At 43.8% G+C, this 27,251-nt stretch overlaps 1 protein-coding gene across 3 annotated transcripts in view; it reads left to right on the plus strand.

The window, feature by feature from the left end:
- Positions 1 to 27,251, plus strand: part of LOC143295377 (receptor-type tyrosine-protein phosphatase T-like) — a 328,714-nt gene that overhangs the window by 200,609 nt on the left and 100,854 nt on the right. For all 3 annotated transcript variants that reach the window (XM_076607040.1, XM_076607042.1, XM_076607043.1), the window contains 6 exons: positions 2,942 to 3,137; positions 5,009 to 5,099; positions 17,091 to 17,379; positions 18,156 to 18,198; positions 19,863 to 19,974; positions 23,886 to 24,019. In XM_076607040.1, the coding sequence (XP_076463155.1) occupies positions 2,942 to 3,137; positions 5,009 to 5,099; positions 17,091 to 17,379; positions 18,156 to 18,198; positions 19,863 to 19,974; positions 23,886 to 24,019 (865 nt within the window). The remainder of the gene's footprint in view (positions 1 to 2,941; positions 3,138 to 5,008; positions 5,100 to 17,090; positions 17,380 to 18,155; positions 18,199 to 19,862; positions 19,975 to 23,885; positions 24,020 to 27,251) is intronic.

The raw sequence follows: 27,251 nt of genomic DNA on the forward strand, positions 1-27,251 counted from the left end.
GTGTGCGGATTTGATTTATAAAACGTGAACAGTTGGCACACTATCCTGAAGCTCATCCAAAAATTCATGGACAGAAATCATGATTTTGGTGTGTTGAAGGTCAGCTAAGAATAGACAAGAACGTGACACTCCCGGGATCGTTAAAATCCTCAAATAAGCCGCATCATTGTATAAGCCGCAGAGGTTGAAGCTGGAGTAAAAATTTGCAGTTTATAGACCAAACTATACGGTATATATATATATATATATATATATATATATAATATATATATATATATATATATATGTATGGATGTAGAGAGAGATACAAAATGTACACAGCCATAAACTGATAAATAGTCTATTTCACATGACCAAATATACATATTTCATATGACTTGATGTTGGCTATATCTAGCTTAGTATAGATTAGATACAAATCAGTGTAGCCTTTGATTTGATTTGATATGGATACTTATATAGTGCCTATCCTTGGTCAACCAAGCTCAAACCACTTTACAAACTGGGGGTCATTTGCACAACAGGCAGCCTATCTGGGTAGAGCCGACATGGCGGCTGCCATTGGGTGCTCATTAGTCATTTCCTGTGTCATTTAATCAGATTTCAGGCGCACACACACGCTCAGCCTTTGTGTATAAAATGATAGTAAAGTGTGAATAGTGTCATGGAAGAATTGCTGGGAGGATGCAGGTTTGAGCCCCAGCAGAGAGAGGTTTTTTTGCCAATGGCCGGTTCCTACTTAAGAGTTAAATGTACAATGGGCTGAAGACTGGGACCACACAGTCGAGTATTATTATTGGTTGTGTTGCTCTAATTTTCTGACCAACACTGCAAGTGTCTGTATCTCTTGGGTCTGGTTAATGCTGGGATATCATTATGAAAGGAAGCTAAGAGTACAGCCTTGTCAGTTAGTCCCAAACCTAATTGACTTTTATAGCAACATCATCATCATCACCATCCTCCTCCTTTATCAACGAAAAAAGTCTCAAATTCTGTGGCCTTTCATGCCCTGCTCCTGTGGTGACCTTCAGTTTCGATCCCCCTCCACTTATGTGATTGGGGTGAGTCCTCTCAAGGTCTTCAGTGCAGGCAGATTCAATGGGTACTGTCGATTGAGGGACGTGGTGGCGGTGTCCACTCTGGGAAGGATGCTCACTTAGTCTGGCTCTGCAATTAAGTTATTATTGTCATCAGCAGGGGGCTCAGTAGGTGGTGTCCTAAGTATATTTAATCAGAACAGGCACTACTGAACACCACCATAGTGACAACAGCAGTGCAGGGTCTACTCTGGTGTGTGGCCTCCTGGTGAACTTACATTGATAGTTCCCTGTAGATGACCAATGCTTGGACTGCTACAGATTAACTCAGGTGTGGCTGCTTATGGTGTGAGTAATGCCACTGAAATAGTGCAAATGATGGGGCAGCAAAAAACAACTATATATATATATATATATATATATATATATGACCTGGGTGCGGCCCGGTCCCCTTAGAGCATAAGGAGTTAAGGGCTGAAACACTTGACTGAGGGGGGCTTCTTCTCTGAAGACCTTGTCCAGCTCTCCCAAGAGTTTCTTATCACTGTAATTATATATATATATCTATATCTATCTATATATATATCTTGGTAGTCCGTTGGGAGCCGAAGATGACAAGGTCTGTGAACTCAGCGATGACAGCGCATGTGACTCCACAGCCCAAAGCTGGAAGCACACAGGTGCTCACAGGTGTCGCAGCGATGGTCTGAATTTTGGACTGATGAGGATGAGGCCCTATGTCGTCTGTCCCTCGCAGTAGCTAGACGCAGTCATCTGTCCTCTTCAAAGGCAGCTGTTGCTTTGGAAGTGAGAGACCTCCAGGATGATCTGTCCGCAGCAGAGGCTTCAAGCTTGTGTGGCTGGATGTCGCACCATTTGAGGTTGCTCTTCAGAGTGTCTTTGTACCTCAGTTTGGGCCATCCTTGTCTGCGTTGGCCCTCCTTGAGCTCACCATACTTTAGTTGCCTGGGGATGCAACTGTTGTCCATTCTGAGTGTAGCTGAGCCTTTAGCAATAATGACTCAATGCTTGTCAAACCAGCTTTGTCCAACACCTCTTGGTTTGTGACTTTGTCCTGCCAGTGGATGCCCATGAACATGCACAGCAATCTCATGTGGAACTGTTCTAGCTGCTTGATGTGCCATCAATACAGGGTCCATGTCTCACATCCATACAGTAATGAAGATTTGTAGATCTTTATCTTTGTAGACAGTCTTATGCCTTTCTGCTGGAGAACCTTCACTTTCAATCTTCCAAGGGCCTGGCTGGCTTTCTGGATCCTGGATGTGATCTCTTTATCCAGTGATCCATCTGCAGAGATAGTGCTGCTCAGATACTTGAAGCTCTCCACTTACTTCAGTTGGACTCCATCAGTGGTAATGGCTGGCTGGGGCTTGTCTGTGTTTGGGGCGGTTTGGACCAGGAGCTCCATTTTCCAAAGACTGATTGTCAGTCCGAGCAGCTTGGATGCTTCTGCAAAGTGGTTGACAATGACCTGCAGGTGATTCTCCTAATGTGCCATGAGGGCACAGTCATCTGCAAAGAGGACTTCAAGAATGAGTTTCTCCAAGGTCTTGGTTTGAGTGGTGAGATGACGGGTCAGGTCAATGAAGACTGCATACTGGTCTAAGTTCTGTTCTTTGCATTTTTCGTGCACCTGATGAACTGCATAAAGCATGATTAAACATAATAAATGTAAGTTATCAGTGTGCCAGCCTGGAGCACGATCAGATACGACGGGAAGACGTAAATATCTTTTGCATAGGGCTTGTGTGGCATGCTAGAATAAGACAAGTGTCTTATTGATATCTGAAATATAGAAAAATAATTCTGAATGAAAATATTTCTTGTAGTGAAAGAGATGTCACAATGTAACATCAGGAATGGGGAAAAATTGTACACAGGTGGGGTGTGATGCCCAAAACACGCTGTTAGGACGTGTGGCCAACAGCTACATGCAGCGTAAATTGGACAGTGGCAGTGAGAGTCACACAGCACGGGAGCTGTCCCCAGCCACTCAGTACTTGTGTTTTGTCAAGGCCCACACTTCTAAAGGCCCAGGACCTGCCGCAACCCTGCTTGTCTGGACCTTGGCCGGAGGTGTGTATCTGTTCTGTGCCATTCACTTTGTCTTTCTTTGTCTCTGCTGACTGCCTGTCTGTCTGTCCATGTTTGTGTGTGTGCGTGTTGTGCTCTCTCTCTCTCTCTCTTGAAGTAGACCACCACAAAATCCTTGGCGGTACAGTTGACAATGATTTGTCATGGTGACACTGTATTTCATTATTTTGTAAAAAACCCCAACATATTTCATTATTGTGTTAAAAAAAGAAGAAGAAAAGAATTATCAAAAAATATTCAACATCAATCTGAAATTAAACACTTTTTGAATCATCACTGTAGAAAGCTATTTTCTTATGTTTACATTGAATACCATATCAACTATGCTTCTATGGTCTGGTATTCAGCAAGTGAGAATATTATGAAATCTCTGTTAAGTCTACATTGATGAGCAATTAAACTAATTTAAAAAAAATCCTCATCATTAACTATATATGATTACAAAACTCTTGATGTTTTTCCTCTGAAAACCAAACATAAATATAACAAGGCTTTATTTATGTTTAAAATCATGTCTGGCTTTGGGTAAGTGTACTTTGTGTGTGTGTGTGTGTGTGTGTGTGTGTGTGTGTGTGTGTGTGTGTTCTTATTGTTTTTTTCCTATATATCTTAATCTCACCATGCTTATGACTTTAATTACTAATGTGTTGTGTAGACCCTGTTCAAGGAGGGACTGTATCTGAAAATGCACTCCAGTGCTTATCTATTATCCTCAGAAATGATTTTGTCTTTTCTTGTCCTATCATGTCCAATCTTGTCTTGTCTCTCTCTTCCCTTCCTGAACCTTGTTCTCATTTCTGCTAGTTCCCATTTCTGTAAATTTCGTTTCTGGCCATGATGTCTCTTAGTAAGAGAAAGAAAGGCCCACATGTCTGTGTCCAACACTTCTTGTCAACATTGTGACTCAGAACTTACAGAATACAGAATACTTATTTCGATAAGAGAGAAGCAGTCCGTCAAACCAGTGTGTGTCACGCTGCTGCTGCAGCGTAAGTGCATGGTGGGCTGATTTGGTCTTATCCACTGAGGTAGCAATGTTTGTAAACAAGGAAGATATTGTATGTAGTGTAGTGTCGGCTTATTGGTAAAGCACCCTCCTCGGAAGCGAAAAAAAATCTCTGAATATAAGGGTGCAGAATCAAATCACACAATCACCAGAATTTTCTCCCCTTCCATTAGACCTTGTGTGATGTTTGGATGCTAGTTATTTGAATGAATTGATAAACTGAGGTCTCATGTGCAGTATGCACTTAGCGCACGAAAAAGAACCCACAGCAACAAAAGGGCAGACCCTGGCAAAATTCTGAAGCAAAAAACACTGTAATATATATGTGTGTGCATTTTCGTGACTGAAGACAGAATGACACAGGAAACCCAAATGCAGCTCTAAGTCGGTACTACCCAGATAGGTAGCCTCTTGTGCAATTGACTTCTTATTTGTTAAATGCTTAGAGTTTAATCCCTGACCAAAGGTAGGTGCTATATAAGTATCAATTATATTGATATTAGCTGAGGTTTTAAATAAGGCAGGAGGCTGAAAAACAGTAGAAAAAGAGTCACTTAATGAACACAGAGTGCTGTGTGCATGCGCACACATGTGTGTGTGAGAGGGGAATTCCAATTTACTGCATGTATCTATTTAAAAACAAAAGTTTTGTTTTTTGTGCTTTCTGTGTTTGTTTCTGGTCTTATGCTTGTGTTTCTATGTGATTTTAATGTATAAAATTAATCAGAATCAGTTTTAATTACCAGTTAAACCTTAACATGATTTATAAGACACAGGCACCCACTCACATGATGAGTGACATCTCTGTGGTCTGAATGAAACACTTTATAGGGTGCTGATTTTGCAGACCCTCGCAAGCCCATTGCTCCAGTGCTGAAGAGCTTGACAGACACCACAGTCACCATCGACATCCATCATTCTGGTGACCTCTCTGTGAGGTGTGGCAGGCATGCATACGCAGAGTGGTGTGAAACCACAAACTGAGAGAAGTGATGTGTGCGCATGCATGCTTGAGTTTGTGCTTGCTAAATGTACTGTTTCATGTGGTAATTAATGTGAGAAAGTGTCTGCAATTCTGTAATAATCAGCCTATTTTAAATCTATTTGCGTTATACATCTATGGATTTATAACTCATAGGAAATGACCATAGAAAAACACATACACAAACACACGCACAGACACAGACACAACACAACACAACACAACACAACACAACACAACACAACACACCACACCACACCACACCACACCACACCACACCACACCACACCACACCACACACACACACACACACACACACACACACACACACACACACACACACATGCAACACACATGCAAACACATAACACAGACAAATGCACACACACACACACACACACACACACACACACACACACACACACACACACACACACACACCTACAAAACAACAATACACATACACACATCACAACACACAACTACATCCCCCACTCCACCCCACCCGCCTACCCACCCCACCCCCACACACACGTGCACATACACACGCTAACTCACATGTACACAAACATACACACAGACGAAAAGTACACAGTTAGAATAATGGGGTGAGGTGGTGGTTTCTGCATTAGTTGAAAGAAGTGGGTTTTCAAGTTTGTTGATATACCAATCATAGTAAATAATATCCTATTTTGTGTTGATTCTCAATCTGTTTTAAAAAGTTTGCTCCTTTTTGAGAATAATCAAAGAGAAGATTTATTGTTTGAAATTAGGTATTTATTGCACACCCAATTTGTGAAGGGTACAAATGTTGATTTTTGTTGGATACCATCCCACACTGGATTCCTTTATAACGACCAAACAGACAGGGCAGCAAAAAGGGGAGCAAAAAATCATATAGATAGTATAAAAGTATATTGCCCATTGTCATACAAGGAAATAAGCAATATACTAGAAAGAGACTTTTATAGGTGCTTGAATTCAAGTCTAAAACCTCGTCAGTTGACTCTCTCAGACTTAGGTCCAATTCGCAGACCAATCCTGAGTTTAGCTCTCAGACTATTATCAAATTCATTACGGACCAAATATTGTTCTAATGTCAAGTGCATATCCTGTAGTAACCTGACAATTGAGCATATAATTTTTGACTGTAGCTTGATGAAGCCTTATGTACACGAAAGTGTGTCTTCACAAGTGACTGAGAACGTTGATGTTTTTGACTTTTTGCATTCATTATCAGTTGTTTTGCTTGTCAGTTTAACAACTTCTCTTTTACGAAGTCCTTTAAGTAATTTCTTGTAATTGTATTTAGATTTTTTTTTTCAAATTTCACCCACATTTCACCTGCATTTGCCCAGTTTCCCCCAACCCTCCATTCATTCACATCTCCCACCCCTTCTAACCGATAATACTCAAATGTATTCATAAATACTTTAACAAAATGTCTTCAGTCACCAGTTTGTGTGACGGGACATTAAACAAAGTTCCTTCCTTGGGTTTTCAAGGAAGAAGGAATGAAGTGAAGAAAAAGAATTTCTGATCTGTACATGGAGTTGGTTCCAGACAGCTGTGCCATGAAAAGAGAAAGAACTTTGACTGAAGGACTTTGTTTTGACAGAGGGGATGCAAAACAAATGAGTATCAGAAGCTGTCACAACCCGTAAGGGGTTGCCCATGAACCCCCACCCCTTCCCAGACTAGCTAACGTCCCGACAACACAAACACAGAGACACAGAAGAGTTCAGCTCGTTGCTTTACTGTGGTGATGCAAAAAAAATACATAAATAAATACACGCCACAAAACAAGGCATTACAAACCAAAAAAATAACCTTTATCTAAACACAGCACAATTCTACAAGTTACAGTCAACCTGCAGCACCAGTGCTGCTCAACCCCACTGCCAGAGTTCAAACTCGTGCTGACAGCCGAAAACGGACACTCGTAGCTTGATGGCTGAAGCTGGTCGGCCAGAGGGACAGTGGAAAGGTGGAAAAGGGGTAGATGGAAGTATGGAGTGGGAGCGGGAGTGGGAACGGGAGTGAGGAAGTTTCCACGCTTGTGTTCTGGGGACCCGTCGAAGGCAGCGGCACGAAGGGGAAGAAACACCGGAAAACCTGTAACACCCCATTGGCTCTGTAGACTGGTTGTTTTTTAAACCAGTTGTAAAAGTATACCCCACCCCCTTGTCTTCCTTAAGCAATATACATTGCGCTAAACAAGGCAATAACAATATTCAAGTTTCAATGATGCTAGAACTGAATAATTGAAACGGCACCAGTCAGGCTATATCACATTTCCAAAAACAAATTTGAAACAATCTGAGCTGAATATTATTATGGCAAAAATGTTACACCTAAACAACAAATTTACTAATCCCCCCCTGTATTTGGAAGTAAAAGAATACTGTATTTAAAAGATATCCACTAAAAAAAACACATCACACTAACCTTACAAGCAACCTAAATCTCACTCTTAATCACAAGTCACATCACTAAATGTTACGACAACAAACACAGACTCCCTCACCTGTCACCAGGCACGTCACTGGCCCAGAGTGAAACAGACAAATACAGAAGAAGGGGTGACAAAGGGAAACGCCCCCACTACTTCATCGACGGCGCCCTACAGCACGCACGCTGGAACGGCGACCCGTCTCTCTGCGAAGCTTGGCCTCAACAGCCCAGAGCAATCTCTCTCTCCTAACCAGATTGACTCCTGAACTCGCTCAGAGTTCGAAAAAAAAAACCGTTCAGGAGAAGGGACATGCCACACGTGCAAAAGCACGAAGGAGAGAGGGAGGTGAAGGAGAGGGATGGAAAGAGGGGGGAGAAGGGAGAAAGAGGAGAAGAAGGGGGAGAGAGGAGGAGAAGGGAGAGAGAGAGGGGGGAAAGAAGGGAGAGAGAAAGGGGGAAAAGAGAAGGGGGGAAAAATGTAGACAGGCATGCACGCAGATCGCCAACGAGCCGTGACAATACCCCCCTTCTTAAATTCAAACCACATGGTTTGAACCTTGACCACATGTCGCGGCGAGTACACACAAAAATGTTCAACCAACCCCAGTGACAGATTTTCCCCGAATTTCCCCATTTCTAAAAATAGTTCGCCTGAGGCCCAGAAACACACCCACACATGTTCAACAGAAAGGAACTTGTCTCAACGTGTACCCAGCACAACAATTCCATCAATCAGGTCATACACATTTTGAAAATAAGAGGAAAAGGACAAGAAAAGAAATTGTAGAAACTGTTTAGATAGTACCCCCCCCCCCACACACACACACACACACACTTTCTAAAACTTGAATATGTACACGTGGCAAACAAAGCAAAAATGAAAAGGCCAAATACAGACTTTACTTTTTAGCGGTGTGCACGTTTTATAATCTCTAGCTTGTTCTGCATGTTGGGACGGAGCAACACCTTGCCGCCCTTTACAAACTCTCTAGGCATCCCCCCAAAAGGGACTCTGGGGACTCTTCGTGTAGCGACTGCCTTCTGGCACCTCTCGCATGACTGGACATAATGCCTGATGTCGGCACACATACCCGGCCAATAAAAATGAGGGAAAATCTTGTCCCGGGTGCATTGAATGTCCAAATGACCAGACATGGAGTCGACATGGCCCACCAGCAATATAGAAGTGCGCAGAGCCTTAGGAACACAGAGTTGTGTGACTTCTCCACAGTGGTTCCTGAAACATCGGAAGAGCACACCCCGTTTACGGCGGTAAGTTACTTCTCCAGACCCTGCCTTCTGAACCAGTTTACTTTTGGCTGTCTCTCTTGCTTTCAGATGGTCTGGGTCTTGATCCTGCTGCTTTATGAGCTCCTCTCGAGTCATGTGACCATCTACACTATCTGGGGGAAGTGGAAGGACAGACTTGGAACTACGCTTGAGCTGGGCTCTACTCCTCACAGTACCCACGATCTTGGAGTCAGCGTAGACGGGAACGTCCACGGACGTGCCATCAGCATTCCATGCCGTGTTCCCAATAAGGACGTCCTCAACTGGTGCCTCCATTACGGCCACATGAAACCTGCCGCAAACGAAAGGCGACTGCAGATTCACCAAAGCTATCGGCAGCAAAGATGAACATCTGGATTCTGCCAAGATGACTCGGACAGTAGACCCCGTGAACGAACTGGGGGGAACCAGGTGACGGGCCACGACAATCATGTGAGCCCCAGTGTCGCGCAAACCTCGGACAGTCTCTCCATTGACTACGACCTCACAACGGGGGGAGTAAGTTTGTGAAGCGCAAGGGACGCACAGAGTAGGGGGTGGAGGGAGATATTTTTCCTTTGAAGGCAAGCGAGTGACCACCATAGAAACTCGTTTAGGAGGATTACACTCCCGAGCAAAGTGTCCGATGTTGCCACACCTGAAACAGGTTGGTGGCTTGGGGTTGTGGGTTCCCTGAGCCCCTGGCTGTCCGGTGCCAGATTGATTGGAAAGGTTCTCATTGGCCTGAACTGGCCTGGAAACTATGTCCTGTTCTCTTTCCATCCTCTTGGAGGCCTTGAAATCTGCTTCGGCTGAACGCCCTGCCTTCCTAGCACGAGCGACCTTCGTTGCGATACGGGCCACATTTTCTACTCTACGTGGTTCTTCTTTGCGAATTTCCGTAACCAATTCGGGAGTCAAGATTGCAAAGAATTGCTCTTGGAGGAAGAGATCCTTGATGTCCTCCACTTGATTTTCGTCCCGTCCACTCGCAGTGCACCAACGAGATAGGCACGTCTTAAGACGATCAAGGAACTGCTCAAAAGTTTCCTCGGCCTGCTTCCGCATGGAACGAAACTTCTTCCTGTATGAGTCAGCATCCAACAGGAAGACGCGCAACAGTGCGGCCTTCAGCGAATCGTAATCCCTAATTTCAGTTTCAGAGAGTCGTAGACAGGCATCTCTAGCTCGGCCTTGAAGCAAGGTAACTAGACGGGCTGCCCAAGACTCACGTTTCCATCTGTTAAGGAGAGCTACCCTCTCAAAATGGCTTAAGAACGAGTCCAGGTCGTCCTTCCCGTTGAAGGGTGTGAGGGTGAGCTGCTGTACCGACCTGGCCTCTATCTCTTCTTGCTTAAGCTCGAGCTTCCTCTCGAACCTCTGCCTCTCCTCTTCCAACCGTCTCTCTCTGAACAACCTGTCTTCCTCCCTTGCACGTCTAGCCTCCTCCCTATCTTCTTGGATACGCCTTTCCTCTCTGATTCGTCTAGCCTCCTCTTTCTCTTCTTCTCTGATTCGTCTAGCCTCCTCTTTCTCTTCTTTGATTGCATCTATCACGAACCGAGCCAAAGCCTCACCAGATAATCCTAGATCAGAGCCCAAGGTCCGGAACTTAAAATAAGGGTCTTGAGCGGAAGAAATCTCTGACTTGGCCTCACCCTTACCTGCTGAACCGGGCGAGCCATGGAGCTGTTTGCCTAACTGATCTTTGACCCAACCAGACAATTCTGTTTTCTCAAGGGTCCCTGGAGAACGGCTCATATCACCCTGTTTGGGTGCTAGTGTCTTATGCCCTGGTGTGGCAGCGTTAGCGGCTTGCTTCCGTGTCAACATCGTGCCACGTTTCTTCAAGGGATACAGTCTGAATCCACTTCCGCCACACGACAGTGACTACTCTTCTTATGTAAAATAGTCTGCGGACACCACAACCTTCAGCAACAACGAGTGAGTTACAAACATCCAGTCTATCTTGTCCAAACACAATCTTTACGGCACCCACAACCAAATATGAAGTGTTTTCAACGAACCAAATGATGGGACAAACAGAACAAAGACACCCTCCCCACAGTACCCTCCTAACTAACCTATCAGTTACCCCGCATCTCCACCATTGTCACAACCCGTAAGGGGTTGCCCATGAACCCCCACCCCTTCCCAGACTAGCTAACGTCCCGACAACACAAACACAGAGACACAGAAGAGTTCAGCTCGTTGCTTTACTGTGGTGATGCAAAAAAAATACATAAATAAATACACGCCACAAAACAAGGCATTACAAACCAAAAAAATAACCTTTATCTAAACACAGCACAATTCTACAAGTTACAGTCAACCTGCAGCACCAGTGCTGCTCAACCCCACTGCCAGAGTTCAAACTCGTGCTGACAGCCGAAAACGGACACTCGTAGCTTGATGGCTGAAGCTGGTCGGCCAGAGGGACAGTGGAAAGGTGGAAAAGGGGTAGATGGAAGTATGGAGTGGGAGCGGGAGTGGGAACGGGAGTGAGGAAGTTTCCACGCTTGTGTTCTGGGGACCCGTCGAAGGCAGCGGCACGAAGGGGAAGAAACACCGGAAAACCTGTAACACCCCATTGGCTCTGTAGACTGGTTGTTTTTTAAACCAGTTGTAAAAGTATACCCCACCCCCTTGTCTTCCTTAAGCAATATACATTGCGCTAAACAAGGCAATAACAATATTCAAGTTTCAATGATGCTAGAACTGAATAATTGAAACGGCACCAGTCAGGCTATATCACATTTCCAAAAACAAATTTGAAACAATCTGAGCTGAATATTATTATGGCAAAAATGTTACACCTAAACAACAAATTTACTAATCCCCCCCTGTATTTGGAAGTAAAAGAATACTGTATTTAAAAGATATCCACTAAAAAAAAACACATCACACTAACCTTACAAGCAACCTAAATCTCACTCTTAATCACAAGTCACATCACTAAATGTTACGACAACAAACACAGACTCCCTCACCTGTCACCAGGCACGTCACTGGCCCAGAGTGAAACAGACAAATACAGAAGAAGGGGTGACAAAGGGAAACGCCCCCACTACTTCATCGACGGCGCCCTACAGCACGCACGCTGGAACGGCGACCCGTCTCTCTGCGAAGCTTGGCCTCAACAGCCCAGAGCAATCTCTCTCTCCTAACCAGATTGACTCCTGAACTCGCTCAGAGTTCGAAAAAAAAAACCGTTCAGGAGAAGGGACATGCCACACGTGCAAAAGCACGAAGGAGAGAGGGAGGTGAAGGAGAGGGATGGAAAGAGGGGGGAGAAGGGAGAAAGAGGAGAAGAAGGGGGAGAGAGGAGGAGAAGGGAGAGAGAGAGGGGGGAAAGAAGGGAGAGAGAAAGGGGGAAAAGAGAAGGGGGGAAAAATGTAGACAGGCATGCACGCAGATCGCCAACGAGCCGTGACAGAAGCTGATTTTTCTTAATTCCAAGTAGGCTGCTTTACAGTGATTAGAAACTATAGGGAGAGCTGGACAGCACATAGTCTTCAGAGAAGACCCCCTCAGTCAATTTCTTCGGCCTTTAGCTCCTTACATTCAAAGGGGGCAGGGCTGCACCCAGGTCATGACCCCTGGATGCCCTTGTATTGCTGCCTTTTTTTCTGGTCCTCAGCAGGTTCGAACCTGTGCCTCCAAGATGGTTGCCATTTCAGGACTGAGTCACCTTTCTTGCAGACATTTTAACCACTGAGCTACTTTAAATGGGAAAATTTAATCCTTATGAAGTTTACTTTCATTCCTCCTCAGCCAGATCCAGTTTGAACTCTTTTCTGCTGCATCTGTCATTGCCTTGAGAGCCCTTGTCCTATCTCTGCCAGAAATCAACAGCTGTTTCATGAGGCTGCAGGCAGATGCGCTTACAAACCCTCTTGCACCAATCTCTATGGCGAGGACTTTGGCTTGGAAGCCAGATTCTCTCAGCCTGCTTGGTTTTATAGATGTGGGCTTCCTCCATTCTGCTTTCGTATGGCACAGTTAGCTCAGTCAGAATCACTTGTTTCGTTGCCTTAGAGTGGAGTACTATGTCAGGTCTCATGCCACTCTTGCTGATGATTTCTGTGTGTTTCTTCCCCTCTGGTAGGTCGACTGTGCATTCCCAATCTTTGGCACCATCCTGCAGCCCACATTTCCATGCTTTGGCTGTTACAGCTGCTCCTGGCCACACTTTATTCTGCAGAGAGGAACTCAACTGGAACTTCTGGTGGTGTGGGTGCTCCTTGGACAGTGCTCGCCACATGTGCAATTTCTTTTAGCACTTAGTTGTGCCTCCATGTGTACCGTCCTTGGCTTAATGCTGCTTTGCATGAGCTGAGGACATGTTCCACTGTTTGTTTGCCATGGCAGAATGGGCATGCAGGGTCCTCTGTTTTCCCCCATTTCACCAAGTTTGTATTTGAGGGAAGGAGGTCTTACATAGATCTGAGGATGAAGCTGATCCTCAGAGGGGCCATGTTCCACATGTCACTCCATCTGAGGCTCCTTTGGAGTGTATTTTCCCATGTTGTCCACTGCCCCTGCTGGCCTTGCTGGACTGCCTTCTGGACTCTTATCATCCTCTTCCTTCTTCATCCCCTGTATAATCATGTGCTTTTTTCTTTCCCCTTTGCCTTGGACCAGTATTCCATCTCTGTCGATCCCAGGCCCTGTCTGTTGGCTTGGATGTATCTATTATTTCCTTCATCTTTCTTTTGCTGCACTGACTGCTTCCTGAATTTCCATTTTCTGCCAGTCTTCAGATTGGGTTGGTTGGATCTCACAATACTGTCTCCTGAGTCTTCAAGCATGTTGAGAAGTCTTGCCTTCCCTACCTTCTATTCTTTAACAAGGGATTCCAGAGGTAGCCTCAGCTTTGCTTGGTGACAGTAGAGAGCCACGTCAGTGAGACCAGGTGAGACACTAAGCCATTTGCATGTGTACTTGTTGATCTTTGCCTCAGTTGACTCGACTGTGCTACAGCTGATATCATATATCACAAGAGGCCACAGGAGCTTTGGTATCAGCTTAGACTGTAGGCACCACACTTTATATTTGCCAGGAAGGCCGCACTGGTCTATGATATGCAGGCCTTCTTCTGCTGTCTGCTTGGTTTCCTTTCCTCTTTTTGTGTCTTTCAGGGACTCATCATACCATCTTCCAAGGCCTTTGACTGGTTCATCTGACACTGTTGAAATGGCTTGGTTGGCTACAGTGAATGTGACCATTTCAACTGCCTTTCCTTTATGCAGTGAGAGGCTCTGTGATTTCATTGGTTTGAAGTTCATCCTGGCTGATGCATCTAGCTGGTCCAGCCGCTTCAATATTTCATGGGTGTCATCCTCTTTTGTTGAAAGAACTGTTGTGTCATTCATGAAGGCTTTCAGAGGAGGTATCTGGTATCTGTTGCCGAGGTCGGCTAGATCTGTACCTTTCATTGAGGCCTTCAAGATCACTTCCATTGCCAGCATGAACAGGATTGGAGAAATTGCACAACCCATGGCTATGCCCACTTCCAATCTGTCATGTATTTCTTGATGGTGAACCGCATTGAGAAGCCATGGAAGTACTTCTTCAGCATTTCCCTGATGTTCGTTGGCACATGGTGCATCTTGAGAGCCAGTTGGATCATCTCATGAGAAACTGACCCGTACGCATTTGCCAGATCCAGCCATAACATGTCTCGGTTCTTTTTCTCTGCCTGTGCTCTTTGGATTGCATCCCAAATCATTGTGGCATGTTCTACACAACCAGGAACTCCTGGGATGCCACCTTTCTGGACTGATACATCCAGGTACTCATTTTCTGCAAGGTATTTTGTCAGTCTTGCAGCCATGACAGAGAAGAAGATTTTTCCTTCGACATTCAGGAATGATATTGGTCTGAACTGGCCAGTGGTACTTGAATTCTGCTCTTTCGGGATGTATACGCCATCAGCTATCATCCACTGGTTGCTGATCTTCAGGTTCCTCCATGCTGATCTTATCACTCTGTGGAGCCACTCAAGGACTTCAGGACATTTTTAGTACAGCAGGTACGGTATTCCGTTTGGCCCTGGTGATGATTTGGCCCTGGCTTTCTTGACCACTTTTTGTACTTCCTCAAGGGTTGGTGGTTTATCGCTGAACTTCTTCTCTGGTTTCCTGGGATGAACCAAACCCTTGAGATCTAGTGGTTTCTAGCTTTGTGAATTGGAATATGTTTTCCTGAGATTTCTTCATCCACTGTGAATGTCCCTGATTTGGGCTGCTCTAACAGTTTCCTGGCGAACTGAAAGGGGTCTCAGTAGGATCATTCTTGTGTCTTCTTTTTGCTCCTTTTTCTCCTTGCTGATGCTGCTTTACTGAGGGCACTGTGCTTTGCTTTCAGGTCTTTCCAAAGTTTCTGTAGGCCCTGCTTCTCAAATTCTGAAGCATTCTTCATCCTTTTCTTGAGCTTTCCTTTTGCATTTCGGGTGTTGCCCATTTCTGGTTGTCGCCTGGATTTTTGAGGAGTTGGTCTTGTCTTTGGTTCTTTCACTTCATAGGTTTCCTGACATGTTGCATGCACGATATCTCTGTAGGTGGCTAACTTGTGTTCCAAGGTGCTTTTTCCTATCAGCGCATCAGATTATTTTCTAGTCTAACTCTTCCCATTCTGTTTTTGCACTCGCAGGTGGCAAGCCTAGTTTCTTGCATTTGGCTTCAAGATCTCGTACAGATGATTCATCTGAATTATCAGCATGGATGTCCTTGGCACTGTGGTTTGAATCCTGGCCTTGGTTTTCCAGTGTCTCACCTGCTGGTGCAGTGGGCTGCTGAGCATTCATCAGATTCTTCGTACTGCCCTTTTTGGTCCTGTGGATCTTCATGCCAGGCCCAGTGGAGAATTTCTGCCCACAGACACATGGGAATTCCATCGGCTGTGAAATCTTAGTCTGTTTAACAATTCCAGTCGTGATTGTGTTGGCGCCAATGGATTCATCATTCTCTCCCCCTTTCAGTGAATCCTTGAAGCATCTCTTCTTTGAACAACTCGTGGCAGTTTTATTGAGAGTAAGGTGGGCTGCCAACCCATGGAATCTGAGAGTCTAGCCTTTCCAAGTGTCACTTGGTCTTTCCCGAATGTCCATGTAAGATGAAGTGTTTTTTTCTGAAAATTAGAGGGAGGAAGGAACCTGATTTAGTAATAGTAACGATGATGATAATAATGATAAAGATAAGTGTTTAAATAAAGCTGAATCTTATGCAGAGACAAATCAAAGCACTTACACACCAATCATTCACTTGTGTAACTCAAAAGACAAAACTTACATTATATAGAAAACTGGAGAAGCTGTCGACAGGAAGAGATAGAGGAAGGAGGGGGCAAAGAGGTCATTTTTAAGGCCAGACTTGAATGAACTGATTGAAGAGACCTGACGAAGTGAAAAAGGGAGCTCTTTCCAAGTGCAAGGTCTGGAGACAGAGAAAGAGTGACTGCTGATGGTAGAGCTCTAATCTGGGTACACGAAAACAGAATGGATCCAAAGCTGATGGAAGATTTCTGTTTTCTCTTCACTGAATTGTAGTTTGTTCAGTGTTCTCTATTGTTTAGGTCTGCAATGCAGTTTTGGGTGCTTGTGATCATGTGGAGCTGAGAAAAAGAACCTTCAATCAAGCTATATACAGGTCTGATACGCAAAATAAACAAAACATTTCCAAGCACAGAACCCTGTGGGGCACCATAGATGCAGTTGAGTAAAGGTTGTTTACAGACATTGTCTGGGATTGGGAGCAGAGCTAGAGATATGATTTCAGCCAGTTTAAAACTGTGCCAGAAATGCTGACAGTTTTGATAGTCTGTATAGAAGATTTTCATGATCAATAGTATTGAAAGCTGCACAAAGATCCAAAAGAGATAAAAGAGATATATTGTCATCATCAAGGGCAGAGAGATGTATATAACTTTGAGAAGTGTGGTATATCATGTGCTGTTCCCAGCCCAAAAAGCAGATTGGTGTCGGTCAGTCAGATTGTTGGCACTCAGACAGACCAAAAGCTGTGACAATGATTCTGTTGAAAAGTTTCGACAGAAAAGGGGCGTTTGAAACTAGTGGGTAGGTTTTTTTTTATTGTTTTTTTTTAGGTCATTTCTGAGTAGGAGGACAGTGATCTGCCATTTTTGAGAAAGTATTCCCACCAAAAAATTTCACAGACTAAACACAAATAATTCTGAGCACATATCTGATTTTTTTTCCCAACAGTTTCTATCGTCTGATTGTGGAACGCCTAAAAGAACCTGATGCGGCCAGTGGTGTCCACCATAAGCAGAAGCGAAACTCACTTTTGCATCTGAAGCACCTTAATGTCACCTTTGGCAAGGCAGAGCGTCTTGGACTCTCTGCTTACGTCACAGCTCAACTACCAAGTCATGAAGTGAGCGGGTCTTTCACGGTGGGAGACAACCAAACATATGAGGGCTTCTTCAATGCCCCTCTGCAGCGGGACACCGCCTATGATATCTGGCTGGTGGCTTTCTCGGAAGTGGATGGGGTAAGGATTTTTTATTGAAAACTCATTTTAGACATTTTACACACTCCAGTGGTTTTCGCTTTGAAAACAAACCAAGACCATGCTCAGGTGAATGTAATGTTGATTTTGATCCTGATGGTCTTCTTCTTCTTCTTCTGCGTTCGTGGGCTTCAACTCCCACGTTCACTTGTATATACGAGAGTGGGCTTTTTACGTGTATGACCGTTTTTACCCCGCCATGTAGGCAGCCATACTCCGCTTTCGGGGGTGTGCATGCTGAGTATGTTCTTGTTTCCATAACCCACCGAACGCTGACATGGATTACAGGATCTTTAACGTGCGTATTTGATCTTATGCTTGCGTATACACATGAAGGGGGTTCAGGCACTGGCAGGTCTGCACATATGTTGACCTGGGAGATCATAAAAATCTCCACCCTTTACCCACCAGGCACCGTCACCGTGATTCGAACCCAGGACCCTCAGATTGAAAGTCCAATGCTTTAACCATTCGGCTATGGCGCCCGTCGATCCTGATGGTCATTTTAGAATATTTGTGGGGTGACAGGGCTTGGCTATATGAGTTTGACCCATCCCCATAAATATATATTACCAGGTTCTCACATCAGCATTAGGCCTATCTTTGGAATACATCTATATCCCCTCTTCAGTGTTGTATATGTGTGTGTGCCCTGCTACCACTTTTCCTATTTTGCTTTGACAAAAAGTGTGTGTGTGTGTGTGTGTGTGTGTGTTATTTATCCTTAATGGGTTTATATTTATTATGTTTTATTTCAGACTTTAAAAGAATCGTTTGCCAAAACAGAATCTCCAGTTGTGGGTAAGTATTGCATTTTTTATGTTGATATTTAATGTTTTATTATTTCTGTTTACATTCTAACCTTGGATTTAAGCCATATCTTGATAACTTTTATGTGGATGTGGCAGTGCTTATTTTCATGTTTTTCACTCTTGGTTTATCAAAGGTATATAATAGAAATTAGTTTTTATATTATTTCTCAACAATGTGCATAACTGCAGACCCCTGAAGCATGTCAAAATTTTTGTCAGTTTGCAAGTCAAGTGTTGCCAGTGCACATGATCATAATATTATTGGCATTTACAAAAATATATTAATCATCCAGAACAGTTTATAGGCATAGTAGATAAAAGAGGGATGCTGTGTTTTAACCCTCTGTTGAATACCACAAAAGGTGTCTATCATGAGATTGTTATTCTTGTAAGCATTTTTACTTTATTAGCAGTAGTAGTAATAACAATGATAATAATGTTAATAACAATAATATTATTATTATGTTGTTGTTGTATAGTAGAGTGAAACTGAGAGTATTGAAGAGAGAAATATAAAAGAAAAAATAAGAAACTAGTAATGAAGAATAATATAAATAAATAAAAATAGCTATTAAGAAATTATTATTATATTTTATAAATGTGCGTAGCTTCATAACGGACGACGTAGTTGGAATAGTTACTTCCCTTGATCTTTTTGAAGTCAGTTCACTGATGCTGTGTTTGGTGAGCCAGATGACAGTAGTGCAAGTTGCTCAGCTTGGAATATACACTGTCACTGTGTAAAGCCTTTGAGCACACTGCTCAGGTGGGTGTTTCTTCCTAGTTTTTTAAGTATCTTTTTACATATGTACATGTTTAGTTATTTTTGGAAGTTTTATATTTTAGATTTGTACAAGGCTGAACAGATGACATTGTTGAACATGTTATCATAACAACATTTCTTTCTTTCAGTTCTTAGTGAACTGGCTCAGTGCATGGTGCTGAATGAATTACTAGTAGTGTGACCTTCTGTTAGGATTATTGTACATTTAATCAGATGGTCTGTTGATAACTAAGCCATTTGAGGAATACTGTTGTTTTTCAAAGGTGGCTTTTCCCAGGCATGAAGGGAGAGATTATGCTGACGCGGTTTTGGCGTCCTTCCGCTTGTTGGGGATGGATAACACCTCTTGGGGGTTTGTTTTGTTGTTGGTTGGTTTTCTTTATGAAGACCAATATAATCAGTGGTGGCCAGTCACAAAGTCTTTCTTTTATTGTCTTAAATGATGCCTTTGTTTTCAGTAATGTTTGGCATCAGGATTTTTTAGCCCTGTAGTTTCTTTTGGCACTTAAAATTTACATTACTTGCTTCACTTGAAATAAGTCCTGTTCGTATCTCTCCCCCATCTCATGGTACACATGGAAAATAGTTGTTTTCTGTTTATTGGTTGCAGAGGGTTTGTTTTTGTTTTTTTTTGTCATGTGACTTTCTGCATCACATGCTGCCCACTGTGCCAATAAAGTGGAACCACTGTAAATCGACACGTTCCCACGTGTTTGGTGATGGACTGGACGAATGAACTCAGACCCAGGCAGACGGCATCCTCACATAGCACCCTGCTGTTACAGTTGGTGCTGTTGCTGTTTAATGAATGTGCAGGCCATATTTTGTACTTGAGATTTTAAATGACTGATTTATTTTTCTTGTGATAGTTCGTGCTCTGAAGGCTCCACCCTCTGCCAGTCACATGCCTGTCATACTTGGTGTGCTGATCGTTTTTGTCCTACTCATCCTCACCTTTGCCATCCTTCTACTGCTCTGGAAGTAAGTCATCATTGAAAAAGAGCATGATTCAATAGGTATAAATTAAGTGGATGAGTCACCATGTACTGAAATAGCTCTTTCAATTGGTTTTTCTCACTACGCTTAACATAATGTGCCAGTGTGTAAGGGTCAGAATAGTCAAAAGATACATTATTGCACTCTATTATAATGGGGATGGGAGTGTGTATAATTCGGTCTAACATTCTACCTGTTTATCATAGGAAGGGATTCAAGCCCATGTTTTGTGACTGATGGAGCTCAAATTATCCATCCGAAATGGGTGGTAAACCACACAATTGTGAAACATTGTGTTTCAGTACTTCTTTACAGACTGGTTTGCAACAGCCATAACTACAAAGATTTAACAAAATTTGCTAAAACTGCAACTTTTTGGAGTTCCTGTTAAAATGTAATCTCAAACAGTTGTATACATGCTGAGAAATCCATAAAATTTTTATTTGTAGCCGTAGATTATAGAAATGCAGCTGTCAGAGAAGAACTTTTTTTTTGGGGGGGGGGGGGGGGAATAAAACTTCAGGTAGTTTGCTAACAAGGCAATGCACACAGGTACAGCTAAAGCGCACACACATGCACATACGCTTGTGTGCATGCGCACACTGACTCACACACAGTGACACACACACGCATACACATACACATGCACATACACTCACACATGCATGTATATAATAACAAATACACAGAGTACACACAAGCACTTGTCTACAAATAGATAGAGCAAACATGTTCATGCATGCAAACATATGTGCGCACACATGCATGCACACACACACACACACACACACACACACACACACACAAACAGTTGCGTTTGCCATGTCTGAATCAGTGCATCCCAAGAATACTTTTCCTAGTACAATCATCGCATAGAATTTCTTTGACAAGTGATAAGAAACTCTAGGGAGAGTTGGACAGTACAAGGTCTTCAGAGAAGAAGCCCCCCTCAGTCAAGTGTTTCGGCTCTTAACTCACTCGGGACGACAAGTTTTCTCCCTTGCTTTTCCCCACAGACAGCCCATTTGTAAGGGTTTGGAAAAAAAATTACAAAAAATACAAAATACAGAGTAAGAAAATGAAACTTTCAGAACTGGTTTATTACGTGTTGAGCTATTACATATAACAAAAATCAAATTTCTCATCTTATTTTTAGTTTTGCCGTATGTTGAAAATAATGCCAATTTTTCACCCCGAATCACCATACCCATGCTTGCTTTCTGCATTAAATTCACTTTCTTCTTCATCATCATCCACCTCTTCAATGTCCGACCCTTCAGTTTGTAGCATTTCAAGTACTTCGGCAACACTAAAACATTGCCGTTGCTGCCTTGTTCGCTCCACAATATTTGAGAAGAGCCCGCTTTGCTAACAGGCTGGCACGCGAGCAGACGACTGGTCAGTGACTTTGTCAGCGTGTGTGCGAGGTGGGCCACACATGGCAGGCTGGCCAATCATACCATTCGATTGTGGAGTGACCCAGAATAGCGCACTCTGCTTGGCTAATCACAAAATCACGTGTACAGCGCGTGATGGATTTTTATTTCTTGAAAATGCTATTCCATTCCGTCGTCTGAAACTGAATACATTTTATGTAGGAATGCGCACGCATTCCTTTGTCGGGAGAGAGTTAACTCCTTACACTCTAATGGGGCCAGGCTGCACCAGGTCATGACTCCTGGATGCCCTTGTTTTGTCGCCTTTTTTAATTTTTTTCCACTGGTCCTCCTATGCTTCCAATAATTCTTAAAGACCACTTTCACTGTCTTTCAGTGAAACCCTCTTGGAGTCATTCTTATAGCTGTTGCTAAAACAGTTTGAGGGAAGATGGCAGGTTTACATACATACACTCCACAAAACATTAAGCAGCTAAAAACAGTTTGCTTTTAAGTCAACCCTATTACCCTGGAGGGGGTCAGGCTGGGGTCACTACCTTGTCGTTGTTGGGAGGCTTAGTGGCCAGTGATCGAGCGAGCTATGTCGGCGGGTGCATCAGTGCTTCAGAAGGTCTTATTTGACAGCCTACATAGCCATTGCAGCTGTTCAGACTGAATATGTGGTAGTTTTTGTACTGATGCCCCTAGTAGGGCTTCCCATTCCAAACAGGTCGTGAGTGAGGCCCAAACTAAAAGTGACCCATGATCCCTTTCGCTGTTCTCTCTTCTTCTTTTTACCGGTTCTTCTTCTGTCTTCAGCTCCCCATCAAGCCTTCTATTCCACTTCCTTTTTTTCTCTGCATCCTTCTTCAGGCCCGCTATGTTTGCTGTGCATCACGACCTGTGATGGGGGGGAATGAGGTCCTTGGGATTGAGAGAGCACACAACTCTCAACACGTTCCTTTGGCTCGGACCTCTCCCAGACAGGCAGCACACATTGGCCGGCCTGTGTGTGTCAGTCGGCTACCCCTATGTGGGGCTGGGTCAAGACAGGCAGTTGAGAGGCCGACTAAGGTAATCCCCACAGTGTCCAGTTCTCTGTTCCTTGGAGCTGGGCATGATCGGGGGGGATAAAGTTAGTTCTTGACTGTCGTATGTCCCTCCCGAAACCTGGAAGGGGTCAAGCTGGTATTCCCATGACCCTGACCTCTAAGTTGGACTCTATGGTGGGTGGGTAAGGGATGGATACATGTTAAAACTTCAGAAAAATGGCTTCCAAACCAATAATCCCCCCAGAAAAGTAGCAGAAGAGAGGAAGACCAGGAATAGAGAATGACTCCGACTCTGATTCGAAGGTTTGAGAGTCATCTGGGTTTTGGCCATTGTGGCTTGTGGTGGAGGGTGTTGATACTGACAAGCCCTTGTTGGCTCTCAGCCCCTTCGCCTTCCAGAAAGGATTTCAGTGTCTGGCCAGTACTTTCAAAACTGCAAAACAGCTGACAAACAGTACCCTTCTTGTGGAATGCTTGTCCAGGAAACAATCTCAACTTCTGCTGAAGGCTGACACATTCGTGGATCAAGCAGTGAATGTTTCCCCTCACTAAGGGCTTAACTGCTCAAAGGGGGTAATCCGATGCCCTGATTTAAAAGGAGTGTCTGAGGCTGAGATTAAAAAGGAGCTGTCTTTGCAAGGGTCACTGACGTCTACAGGGTGATGATAAGGAAGGGGTCGGACAGAGTCCAGACCAACACTTTTTTCCTCACCTTCTGCTGTCCAAATATTCCCAAGGACACAAGAGTTCGAACACCAACAACATTGCCTGCATTGAATGGCCAATGCATTCTCCTGACTGAACCCCACTGAAGGGAATGGGACATGCTTGAATGAGTTACTTTCAACATGTGACTCCATCCCCAGTCCTTTTATGCCATGGAGTCAGCCATGGTGAGGCATTGAAGAGGCATCCTAGAGATGTGTCTGGACAGACTAATTGCACAAATACAATGCTGAATCTGTTCTTGTGTGGAGATCACACTTGATATTAAAGACTGTCTGAACTGTGGAAACCCATTGGTCTTTAACTTTTCACTGTACCGCTGAAGTTTTTCCTGCTGATTTTTGACATCTGTTTCTTTTTTTTTTTTTTTTTTGCTCAATATTCCACATCAGTATGCTGTGTGATTATTTCAGTTTGATTTTGTTAAATGTAAAAGATGAGATTCTGACAGTCTTAATTCATACATCAGTTACGATAAAACTTTCTTTGAATGTAAGAATTGTGTTGTTTAACTTTTTTTCTGGTGTTAAAAAGCACAGTGCATTTTTTCCTTCTGTTCCCAGGGGCTTCAGTAAAAAGAAAGTTTTTGTCATTCGGAAACTAGACAAGATTGCTGAGAGACAGACAAATAGATATATAGAGAGGCAGACAGAGACAGGCAGGCAAACAGATAGACCAATTTCCCCATTTCTTTAGCTTATTGTATTTATTTACTGAACATGCTGCTCTTTACTCTTTACAGACGGCGCCATATGACACCAGATGAACGAGAAAAGGCTGAGTTACCGTCTTTTGGTCCAACCATTTTTCCGGAACCAGACATTGCACCCCCACCCACTCCCATCAGTGAGGGAGTGTGCCTTTACTCTGCCCTTGGTGAGTGAGTGGTGAGAACTGTTTTGTTGTTGTTGTTGTTTCCTGTGTTGTTTATTCACAAGTTCTTTTTGCTAAGAAAAATGTATCCAGCGCAGTTGTGTGCACACACACGTGTGTGCGTGTGTGTGTAAATGTTGAATTCTTGAATTTAAGCTGACCAAATTCAGTGCGTCTTGTGACTGAATGACTGCAATGACTGATTATCTGATGGTCATCTTGACCTTAGTGCTAGAGTACAGGACCAAAGACTGGGGGTTTTACTTCCTCAATTTTATATCCAGAGAGAGAAATAGAAAATAAATTTGTTGAATTGTTTTGATGTTTTTGTCTAGTTGTAATACACATACCTTTAGTTTTCGTTGCACTGAGACACATGTGATTAATTTCAGTCCATCTGGCTAATTTGTTCATACTTTCTTGTAATTTTGATGTCAATACGTTTATGGATGAATGATTGAAATAAACTGAATTGCCGTCTGCAAATAAATCACAAACCGTTGTTAAATACAGAGGCAGATCATTGATATATAGTGAGAATAAGGATAGACCCTTGTGGTACACCATATCATATTGTCTTTAAATCTGATTTAGAATCTTTAATACTAACTAGCTGCTTTCTGTTTGATAGAAATGATGAAATGAGCTGAAGTGTATCTTGAGATGGTCCATACATAACTAACTTCTTTAATAGGAGGGAATGATTAAGGACATCAAAGGCTTTTGAAAAATCCACAAAAACTACTCCTGTTAGTTCATTATTATTAATATTTTAATTACTTAACCCCTAGGCTGCCTGCATGACGAGATAACTCGTCATGGCAAGCATGTATGCTTCGCTGCCTGCATGACGAGATAACTCGTCATCGAAATATTCTGACTTTTCCCTGCTTTGCATTCAGTTCGTTGACAAAAATGCTGGTAGCTTTAGCTTGGGGAATCTTTCTGGATTCTATTCATAGCTAGAAACACCATCTGCGTCATAAGGCAGTCCTTTATTTGAACGTTTTGGTTGGGTTACTGGCCGCAGTCTTTGCCTGGCTCCTCTCCTCGCTCGCTCAACAAAATGTCGGACTGACTCCGTGCTCAAGACATGCGCTCGTGGCGAACTAAATCAACCAAGATTACTTTCTTCAGCTAATGCTCAGAAAGAATTGGAGCATAAATTCGAAGGAGAAGACAGTGGTGAACATTTATAGGACGATTTGATAGAAAATAAAGGGAGCAATCAAGAGAGTGGCCAAGATACAACTATCAGTGAGTGATGCAGGCTGTTCAACTCTAGCAGACGAATTTTTAGCAGGGCACCGTATGAGCTATTTTCTTGGCACTCAGCCAACGCGGTCTGATGAAGTGATGGTGTTAGAGGGGTGAAGAGGAGGGGGGTGGAGACTGAGGGGGCGTGGCCTCACATCCATATTATCACTTGCAGAAGTCACAATGCATCTATTTCTTTTTCAGTTTTTTTATATTGTGGTTGTTCTAGTATGATTTTGTGTGTGCAGATATCCATTTGTCCAGAAAATGATATTTTTGTGCAAATTACCAGACTAATGTTTGTAATGAACAAGTTGAAAATGTGACAAAAAACAAAACACTGATTTCAAAACAACAGCATGTCACTTAAAATGCATAAAATGGGAAAACATCATGTGTTTTGTATTCTTTATTCATTTCCCTTTCAGAAAATATATACTTTTATGGGTCTTTCTCCAATAACAAAGAGCACAGAATTTTTTGAAAATTTATACCCGTTTTTTGTGAAAAAACCCTGGCAAATAGATTTCACTTAAATCTTATTTTCCTGGCAGCGAAAGGGTTAAGCGTGACCCAACTAGTGCAGACTCCAGCAGGGGTCTGACATTCCTGTCCTGTGCAAACTACTATCCGCCTATGCGGAGAAAACGAAACTACGGCCGATAACCTCCCGGAAGTAGGTAACCTCCCCTTTGTCCCGCTGGCTAGCGCCCTCTTTTTCTGGCAGCCATCATGACTCCTATTCCTGTGCTCTTCATACGGCTAAGTTTTTTTTCGCATTTTCTGCCTGTCTGTCGATTCTCTGGCGTTCTTGTTTGTTGTCAAATTATGTCTCCAACCAGGTCACATAATTATGTAGCTCGATTGGGGAATCGTGCTAAAATTAAGGCGCGATCGCAATCGATTCGCTGACACTCTGGGCCCTCTACTCCTGGCCCTCTCAACAACGCCAACCCGCCGCCTTCTCCACTTCCTCCGCTCCCTCCGGTCGACTCCAGACCTCCGCCACCTCCTACACCTCCTCTGGTGACTTCTAGAGGTTTGTGGTCACACACTCAGGTCAGTGTTACCTTTAATGTCATTTTTATCGATCCGCGAACTCACTCAACGCGATCCGCGTTTTCTCGGCCCTGCCAGTCGGCAGTGTACGAGTCGATCTCCTCTATCTCTTTACCCATGCCCACAGTTGCACCAATGGAATGGCCACAATCCCTTTGGGGAGGGAAAAAAAGAAAAAGAAAAAAAAAAGGCAGCTTGTTTTGGATCCGCACGTTAGACTGGGCCCTATGTGTGATGCGTCCGTGGTGGCGGCCGTGACATCGGATCACGTGACCCCCCACGCAGCATGCCTCGACCGTCTCGGATCCAATGGCGACCGAGGCGCGTAGGGATGCCCTCCCCTGGTGTAGGGAGGAAGGTGGACCACTAGGGGACACGCTTGCCCATACGCGTGCACCCCCCTCCTTGTCCGGATCACCCGATCCAAGGGAGGCAACCCCTGCTTCGGCACCCTTGCCGGTGACCGCCGCAGTTATTTCCCTTGCACCGGCACTGCTCCTCGCCTTCAGTGCGAGTGCGTGCACGGTCCTACCAAGCTATGCGGTGATGACCCCATCTGCCACACCGCCGAGTGCTGCTGTTTCCCATCCACTAATGGTGCCTCAGCAAGTTACTCAACCAAACAATCAGCAACTCATCGCTAACTTGCTGCAGCAATTATGCACCACTCTGCCTTCCGGTGCCGCACCTTGCGCCTGCACCGCCCCTCGCCCACAGAGCAGGTACGTGCACGCCCCATTGGAACTTCGGCAGTGTTGGATTCTTCTGCCCCATTTCCTAACTCTGCTGTTACCCAGACTAATATTGGCACTTTCACGTTGGAGTACCTCTTATATCATATCAATATCAAGGCGTGCAGGCCTGACAAGGCCTTTTACCCGCTTGAAGTGGGGAAGAAAAAGAGAGTCCCCACGTATGT

The sequence above is a fragment of the Babylonia areolata genome, chromosome 20 (assembly GCF_041734735.1).
Source record: "Babylonia areolata isolate BAREFJ2019XMU chromosome 20, ASM4173473v1, whole genome shotgun sequence".
NCBI classification, from domain to species: Eukaryota; Metazoa; Mollusca; class Gastropoda; order Neogastropoda; family Buccinidae; genus Babylonia; species Babylonia areolata.